Source organism: Ursus maritimus, unplaced genomic scaffold (assembly GCF_017311325.1).
Source record: "Ursus maritimus isolate PB19 unplaced genomic scaffold, ASM1731132v1 scaffold_5, whole genome shotgun sequence".
Classification (NCBI taxonomy): domain Eukaryota; kingdom Metazoa; phylum Chordata; class Mammalia; order Carnivora; family Ursidae; genus Ursus; species Ursus maritimus.
In genome coordinates, this window is record NW_024426663.1 from 57,336,135 (window position 1) to 57,345,827 (window position 9,693).

Genomic DNA, 9,693 nt, shown 5'->3' on the forward strand with positions numbered 1-9,693 from the left:
TTACCAGACCGGCAGGACATCAGGGAACCACATTCTTCCCAGGTGTTCGGAGACTTCAGTATGAACTTTATCTAGGCTATACTCATCATCGGGGATCAAAACGTCTTCCATTACAGAGAGCTGGGTTAGTCTTTTCCCACACAGTCTTACAAATTCAATGAATGCTCTGCAGCTAACTTCACATTCACTAAGGCCCAAGGCTGTTAAGCTTTTACAGTGTTCAGCAATACAAATAAGTTCAGTATCAAGAGTCTGAAGACCATTAGCACATACCACTAACTCAACTAGTCGTGGACAGTTAAGACCTATCCGTCCTAGAACTGCTTTGCTTACTGAGCGACCAAAATAAAGGTGAGTAACAGGGGTTTCTTCTTTGAAGAATGCCTCAAATTCTTCTTCATATAAGAAGAAATACATAACAACATTCACTCCAGGGGAGTGTTTAATAAGTGCATCCCAACTTTGTTTTTTAATAGAATGAAATTCAGTTTGTCCAGGATTTTCACTCACAACATCAATTCGAAGATGCTCTAGGTTAACATGAGTTTCACTTGAAAGTGCTAGGAGAAGTTCATCACTTAGAATGTAATAATTCAATGCCAATTCTCTAAGGCCTTGACAGCGGTCAGCTACACAAAGGATTCCTGCAGGAAATGGGGAAAAATTCTTAAGAACAAAGAATCACCCTGATACTAACAAAACATTTTATAAACTTAAATTTGATATCAGTTATTCATTAATTACTAAAATAGACATCAAATGGGGTGCCTGGGTGGCTTGGTTGGTTAAGGGGCCGAGTCTTGATTTCAGCTCAGGTCATGATCTCAGGGTCCTGGGATTGGGCCCTGCATTGGGCTCTGTGCTCAGCAGGGAGTCTGCTTGAGGATTCTCTCTCCCTCTCCTTCTGCCCTTCCCCCCTGCTCACTAGCTCTCTCTCCAGCTCTCTCTCTCTTATGATGTCAAGATTTATATATAATTATATATATATATAATTATACATAATAATAAAAAACACAAGCATAATAAAACATACATATGACTAAAATACTTTCAGAAGCAATTTAAACTATGTCTACCTTATGGATTAAGACTTCTTTTCAAAAAAAGATTACTTTTTTCAACTATGTTTTTTCATAAGCATGTAGTTTTCAATATGAAATTGCATGGTCACATAAAGTATAATACATACAGTATAATATATAATATATGCCATATATTATATATAGTAGACATACATATATACTATATATATTATATACAGTATAATATACATACATATATACTATATACTATTATACTATATATTATATACTACACTAACAGTATATATAATATTATAATATATATTATACTAATACTATATAAAAAACATCATGCAAGCTTAAAAAGACATAACCTACCATCGGAGGAAACATGAGGACAGCTACTCATTTTTAGGAGTCTTAGAGTGTCACTATTGTTGGCCACGAGAATTTTCAATGAAGGATCATCCACTGGTGTGTCTTCAATTTTGATGGATGATAATGATTTTGAGTTGACAAAGACAACAGTGAGTGCCGACACAAAATGAGACTTGCATGGCAATAAGAAAAAAATTATGAAAATGTTATTTAAAAATCTACATCATCAATCAAATAGTTCATTGAAACCATATCAACATATACTAACAATAACATAGTAAAAGCAATCAACATATTAGCATTTTTCATGACACCATTAGCCCGTCAAAGACATTTCTCAAAGATTTCATACACACACCTTCCAATAATTTTCAATCCTAAGGATCTGATTTTCAATATTAAAAGGATATAATTATATTTATTTCATAGAATAGGGGTTGGCAAATTATGATCTGCTGATCAAATCCAGCCTAGTCTTGGCTCTGGAATTCAGAATGGTTTTTATATTTTTATTTGAAAAAATTTTGTCCAGAACAATATTTTGTGACATGTGAAAATTACGAGAAACTTCCAGTGTCCACGATTAAAGTTTGACTGGCACGCAGCCGTGCTCCTTTATTTACGTACTATGTCTGCTTTCACACTACGATGCTGGAGTGGAGGAGTTCAGAACTACAGCCTGGGAAGCTCATAATACTTACTATCTGACCCTTTTCAGCCCCTGCCATAAAATAAGCTGAATTTTCATGTTTTGTTCACTCCTATGTTTCTAGCATCTAAAATAATATCTGGCACATAGTAAGAGATCAATAAATATTTGTTGATGAATACATAAATGATCTTATTCTTCAGTGATACGCTTTTTGCTAGAAAGTTATCTAAATAAAGATATGTTTTAATTTTTTTAAGATTTTTTTTTTTTTGTTTACTCATTTGAGAGAGAGCACGAACAGCAGGGAGAGGCAAAGGGAGAGGGAGAAGAAGACTTCCCGCTAAGCAGGGAGCCCCACCTGGGGCTTGATCCCAGGACCCTAAGATCATGACCTAAGACGATGGCAGATGTTTAACTGACTGAGCCATCCAGGCATCCCAATAAAGATACGTTTTAAAAACTTTCTATGTTTTGAAGATTGACAAACAAAAGCTTATTTACAGATTGACTCCAAAATGGGTACAATTTCACAAGTTTTGAGATCCAGTATTTTTTGACACAGATAGAAAATCTGAAACCAAATCCAGGCATGATCATTTTTCCTTTTCAAAGTCAGTCTGGATTGTACCAAAGGTTCAATTACTCCTATGACAATGACCGAATTGCATGTAACTCTCAGTGCATTTATTAAAAAACATACTGGTTTATACTAATTGTAAACTGATTAATATAAATTTTTAAATGGTGGATGGCTAGATCTCTTTATTAAATTTTATTGTGCCAAAAATTATTAGAGAAATGCATCACTTTTTCCTTACGAAATAGAACATATATTTTCCCTTAAATCAACTCTCATTGGGCTCTTAGTCCTGAAGGATATACGTCAGCATCAGAGGACATACCTCATGATGGTATCCATATATTCCTTTAGCACTCTTAACGCCTAGCCAAATACTGTACTTTTATCCTATCTTTCTCAGTTTCCAAGTGAAACAACTGACACTCAGAGAGATGCACGACTTTGCCAAGAGCCACTCACCTCATCTTACTGTAGAGACAGAGCTTGCAAGGAAGTCTGCTAATCACTGGTACCTCACCCTGGTGACTACATCAGCTAACCCAGAACTAGAGCTGGTGTGTGACATTTGAGACAGCTGAGACTCTTAAGAATTTTGGGCTAAACTGACTCCATCACTCACACACAAGGAAATAACTATTGAGAAGTAGTAAGTTTTCATCTGATTGCTTATATTACTCTAATCCCCAAATGACCCGTTTTCCCTATCTCTTAAAAAGATAAACAGGCTAGTGGAAATGCTCAAGAGCCATGACCCAGTTTATGGGAGAGAAGATGCCACTATTCCCCTATTCTCTTCCATAGCCAGTTTTACCGGCAATCATAACTTAGAGTTTATTATACATCAGGCACTACTCTAACTCTGAGTCAGTGATGGTAATAAACGATACAGAATTCCTGCCTTCAAAGAGTGTATGTTTTGTTCTTGGGGAGGAGAATAAACATGTTAAATAATTAAGGTAATATCAAGTACGCATGAGTGACATAAAGAAAATACTGTAACATAGCAGAGTGTAACTGGAGGAAGGGGCACTGGTTTAGCAAAACTGGTCAAGGAAGGCCTGTCTGAGGAGATGGGATCCAAGATGAAGCCTGAATGAAGACAGTTATTAGTTTATGTGGCAGAGACTGCTGGTGGCTTCCTAACACCCATTCATCCTTTCTTTCTTTGGTAATCAGGTCTCAATTTTGAGCTGGGCACATTACCAGGCAGCTTAAAAATGTTCCTCATCTCCCAGAAACCTGGTGTGACCACACACTTAAGTGCTGGCCAGTGAGAGATCAACAGAAGCATTATGTGGTACTCATGGCTAGGGTCCTTGAAAAGCAGGAGGCATACCTTCTTTCCCCATTTCCTCCACCCTCCTGCCTAGAATAGGAGTGACTGCTGGAGCTCAGAAAGCCATCTGAAATGCCTATAAGAACACGGAATGCCTGGAAGGAGCTCAGGGTTCTAACAACTTCATACCAGCTATGCTCACGCATGGATTTCTTTAATGCAAGAGAAAGAAACTTCAGCTGCATTAAGCTACAATTGTTTTGGAGTTTCTATTACACAGAATCCAACATCATCCTAACTGGTATAGTTCATTTGGTGTTATTATGTTGTTCTACCCTCAATGGAGAGGCTACAGAATTACAAGAAAAACACCCACTACTGGCCATACACACTCTATATTCAAAGAAACTAACCGACACTTCAAAATTCTAAGTATAATATCTATACTTTACATTAATGATAGCTACTGTAGAAACGATTAAAATTACAAAATATATCTAAAGGATGAAACGATGCATAAGCCATTTCAGCAACAGCAAGGGTTAGTCAACAGAAAACTGCTTTAAGTCATTCTTTGAACATAAGGAGGATGTGGTCTGTTTTTAGGAGAAGAATCCTTTTTGCCTAGATTGAAATATTTGAGACTTTTTCTCTCCCTCACAAAAAAGCCCGGCATCTTTACCTTTGATACATTCATAAAACTTGGCTTCGCCGTTGAAATCAAGCCCAAGGTCTGGATAGAACAGTTTACCAGCTGAGAAAGTATATCGCAGGCAGCTTCTGCTGACTCAGTACTACTATCAACCTGCAAAGACAGTTTTAAATCTTTATTTCCTGAAGGTGAGTTATCAGAAACTTACTGGCAATATAACTATGTAACAGAATTCAACTGCAAAACTGTATTTATCCCATCAAGCTATACAACAAATTAGTATTTCTTCTTTTATACAAAAGGTCTCAGACAAAAAGTGAGAAAGAGACCTGATGACAAAGTAACTTTCTAAGTGCTCCATACTTTGAAATTGTTTGCAATGACCAGAATTTTAGTAGTACCATCTGGGTGATGGAAAGTGAGGTTTAAGTTACGGCTCAAGTTCTACGCCTCAATCTATGCAAACAATTACAGAAAAACAGGACACAGCTCGGAGTAAAAATTCTGCAAAACTCACTGACTGCTGCAGCATGAGGACCTAGATACATAAAAATGACAATAACAAAACGTAATGCTTAAATGTAATATAACATCACATTTCTATTTAATGCTTATTTTTCTTACCTTAAAGCTGACGTACTGGAGATGGGTAGCATGCTTTTTAATGATCTGCTGAATGAGATCAGGATGGGTAGACTTAAAATATGAAGTCGCTGATTGGTTCAGTTCAAATTCAAACTTTCTCCAAAGTCCAGGAATATGAAAAACTTCATTCCATTTCCTACATACTGAAGACGCCCGGGCCCGATCTATTAAAGGAAGATACTGAAAAATGCGTAATACTACACAGTGAGGCAAACTCCCCCAGTCTAGAAGGACAGTGTGCATATGGGTGTGGTTGAGAGAAGAGTAGAACCCAACTTTTGGTTGTTTCATTGCTGGTGAAGACCGGACAATTTTATTCACGACAGATAAATTGTTCCTCTTCATTCTGTAAACATTAAGAGATTTTGTGATAGTATTTTCCACATATCCATCAGACATCTGTACTCTAATTGCACAGAGTAACATTAGAAAATGAAAGACAGTTAAACAAATTCTAGTAGTAATCTTCCACTGTCATGCATTGATAGGGACTGCCACGTGCTAGGGATACAGAGGTAAGAGGGAACTTGCTCTCCCAGAGCCATGGTCAAACGGTAAAATACCAAGATAAATGCCATCCCTGACATTGGGACAAGTTGGACTGGAAGAATAAAGCAATGACATGTGATTGAGTTTGTGTATGGGAGGGAATGGATGGGGAGGCTGCCAAAAGGGAATGTCCATGGAAGCAGTGTGTCTCACAGGTTTATTCCTGGTCAATTACTGTATTCTTACTATCTCCTACAGAGAAGAAAGCATCACAATGCAATTGTGCTAACAACTCCTGGGGTCCTGAAAGACAGTAAAACATTATCGAAAGCAGAGGCCTGGAAAAGCCCCAGCTCAGCCATTTACTAACCATGCGATCTTGTCTGAATAAATTTAAGCCTCGGCCTCCTCATCTGAAAACCGGGGAAAACAGCAGTACCTAATCTCGTAAGGGAGCTGTGAGGACTAAAGTACATAAGTACCAGAGTATAGTAAAGGCTTAATAAATGCTGCAGTCATTCTTGTTGTATTAAATTGTCCAATACATTTTTTCTTAACTAATTTCATTACTTAATTGGAAGCAAAATTTTCAGGTGACACCCAGGACACAGCAGCCCTAGAGAAGCTGGATGTAGCAACTAGCAAAGGGATGAGCATTCTTCCCCAACAAAAAGGCATGCTGAATCTCCAGGTAGCAGCCAGCTTGAGACGCAACTATGTTACAATAAATTTCAGGTCCAGATATACCCAAGTATATAGGGTTATCTTGTACACATTTTCTACATATGAATCCAAAGTGCTTTAAGTATACAATTATTTGAGAGACAAGATAATGGTAAGAGTGTCCTCAACCTTATTTAACTTTGGTTGACTCTTAACCCTCTTTTCATCCCTGAATATTAGAAGTGTATATTATCTCTGCCTGACGTGAAACACTTCTTAGCCATAATAGAGAGTTGGATCCCAAAGCAGGGCTGACCTATAAAGTTGCTGAACAAAATGAAAGGTCATCTTTAGGGTTTGGAAAACTAAAATGGAAAACAAAAATAGGTGCAAAGCTGTATCTCAAGCACCAGGCTAAAGAGCTACCACACCCACTTAGCATGACTCAACCAGTTACAGGCATAACTGAGGACTGGCCCAGATACAGAACATATCAAACTGCTGACACCAATAATTCAAAACGTATTTTAAATATGCTTATTTTGTTTTTTTTCCCCCAAAATATGCTTATTTTGAAAGGGCTGCCCTACTCTTTAATTCCCTAAAATGAAATATGTTGGCCCAGGTAAAGTAAAATAATGAACAACGGATCCTAAATTCTGATATGAAGCACATCTATGGACATTTTGCTTGTTCATGTTTTATCTGGTAACCTTACAGAATGGATTGTTAAAATTTCACTAAATGATCACAAAAAGAGTTATCCCTAATATAATCCCTCACTGGAAAAGCAGCACAGCCAAAAGTAAAATAAGATTTCTACCAAATGTCAGGTTAGCAAACTACCTTGCAGTTGTAAATGAATGTGCTGTACATTAAAGTGACTATGTAACATGGACAGATTGTTTTAATTGCTTATTCAGTAAAATATTAAATTGCCAGTTCACTGACAGAATCACCACAAACAACAGACATTAATTAAAGGAATACCAGTCATCCTATGAAAAATAACATTTTAATTTTTTCTTTGTGTACATTCATTTTCAGAGTCTAAGACTTATCCACAAATCATAAATTTTATATATAAGTCAACAGCAATGAGCATCAGTTAAATATATTTCAGAATGCAAGGCAAATTGATCTTTATTAGTTTAAAACCTTTATATAAAAATTCCAACCTAAACATACACGATCATTTAAAAAAAAACCTGAAGATTGCTTTTTCAAACTGCCAACTTTCTTACCTAAAGAAGGCTTCCAAGTTATAGTTCACTCTGAGCGGACACACTGCTGCCAGGGGGTACTCACCAACATCCATTTGATCTCACTTCCTAGCTTGGCAAAATACCACAAGAACACATTCATCAGAATGGATAAGTAAAAATCCCAATAACTTTTATGCTTAGGATATTTACCTGTCATCCCATTATGTTGAAGGATTTTGTTAGGAAATTACTGATTCCCAGACAATTGTTTTCTACTCGGGAGGAAACTGGTCCATAAAAACAACTAGCCTGATTAGTGGGAATATGGTCACCCTGGCCAGGAACCAGGCTAGAAGAGCTACTAAGAAAGGTGTGGCTCAAACAGTCAAAGGGCTCTGAAAATTTCTATTTTAATGAACATGTATGGAGAGATATTACAAAAAGTCTGTGAAGTCTAAGACTATTTATCTGTAGGCTGTGTCAATCATTCCATTCCAGGTTTTAGGAGCACATAATGCCACTACAGTTATAATTAAATAAGACATATAAATTTTATTGAATATTGTTTCATTAATCTATTAACTAGATTTTTTGTGATTTTTTAAGTTTTTCACTTATGCTGATATAATCGATTCATTCATAATCAACTCATTCATACTGTCTTTGAGGCCTGACCAATTTTAGGCAAAGTAACTTACCAGAGTTGGGAGCAGTCTATGGACATAGAAGAAAATAGTAACGGGTCCATGCAAGGATAAAACTCACTGCTTTGGCATCACCAATAAAATGTTGTAAAGTCAAAGTAAATAAATAAATGCATTCTACTACCTTCATAAGCCAAATTCAGCAGTACAGGGGAGGTGGAGGAGATAACCCATTAAGCCACTAAAAACTTCTCTTAACTGATGTCTACTACCAGCCAGCTCTCAACTTCTCTCTGAATCCTACTCCTAACATAGAGCTTTGGAGGTCACAGAGGGAGAATGTATTTGAGTTCAACATCCACAATTTAATTTCCTCCTCCACTACCTGATGTTCCACTCTTATCCAAACCACTATTTACAAGGTAATGTCAAGGTTGGTTCTCCTACTTTATATTCTACTCCAGAAGTAGGTACAAAGGCACATTTTCAAAGGACCATCACAAATAAGGGAAGGAACAAGTCAAATGACTTGTATTCCCCTCATCCAATGTCACACACAATTTTACTTACTGCAGAAACTTTTCTACTGAGTTATCGAGACAGCTAACTCTGTATTTGCAGGCCATACTGTATGCTGGAGAATACAGTGGTAATCTAGTAAGGGTACATAAACAGTGAATCACTAGACCCCTAGGAAGATGATAAGCAAGTACCTATCTCAGATCAACTCATTGGAGTCCTCAGAGTCAGAGGAACTACTTCCCTGGGTACTGAAGGAACTTGATTGCTGTTTCAGAGTCACTATCTGGACTTCTGAGTGACAGGAGAACATAAAACCAGGATATAGGACCCCATCAAGTGATAAGCCAAACTTAGAAAAAAGGAGAGTCTGACACTGATTTTCAGTGCAATTCTAGAGCTTGAAAAAGGTTTATTAGCATTTGGGAACAAAGTCCACTTAGTGGCTTCACTAACCATCCCAACTCGATTCTCTTTTTTGTTATGTTTACTAATTTGGTGGAACAGGTGACCATGTGAATTGGATCCTCTGCGTATCTAAGAAACTTCCAACAGTATTCTTGAGAACATTTTCAAAGACAGATTAAATGAAAGCCAATCTGGTGGCAGCAGTGGAAACAACCATCTTTTGCAGCATCATCAGATTCTTAGATTGGTTAAATGAAGACAAAGGAAGTACTCTGAAAAGTTTCAAGTTTTCAATCCTCACAATGCTAGAAATGTTGTCTAAATATTGCAGATAACAGAATAAAGATTCAAAGCTACCTAAATGGCTACACAAATTTGTTGGGAGCACCAAGATGAAAATGAACAGAAATAATTACCAAATGTCCTTTATTTAAGTTGCTTTTTAAAGCAGCACACTAGAAATCTTATTGCTATTACCACAAATCAGAAGGTGTGGCCTGGACAGGAGAGCTGAAGATCTGCTTCAAAATACAGCTTTCAAGCACACAGCTTTCTAATAA

The 9,693-nt window shown here is 37.0% G+C and overlaps 1 protein-coding gene across 1 annotated transcript; it reads right to left on the minus strand.

The window, feature by feature from the left end:
• Nucleotides 1-5,550, minus strand: LOC103663801 (F-box/LRR-repeat protein 21). Its single transcript, XM_008691586.1, has 4 exons — nucleotides 5,185-5,550; nucleotides 4,591-4,713; nucleotides 1,401-1,572; nucleotides 1-644 (listed from the first exon to the last, which is right to left on the minus strand). Exons 1-4 carry the CDS (start codon nucleotides 5,548-5,550, stop codon nucleotides 1-3), a joined length of 1,305 nt encoding a protein of 434 aa, XP_008689808.1.
• Nucleotides 5,551-9,693: the final 4,143 nt, after the last annotated feature.

Bases quoted from the DNA above. Each gene is read 5' to 3' on its own strand.
- LOC103663801 (XM_008691586.1), bottom strand. From the start codon at position 5,550: ATGAAGAGGAACAATTTATCTGTCGTGAATAAAATTGTCCGGTCTTCA. The intron at 4,714-5,184 runs GTAAGAAAAATA...CTGTCTTTGCAG, and splicing joins TCCAGTACGTCAGCTTTAAG to GTTGATAGTAGTACTGAGTC. The intron at 645-1,400 runs GTAGGTTATGTC...CATTTCCTGCAG, and splicing joins TCCTCATGTTTCCTCCGATG to GAATCCTTTGTGTAGCTGAC.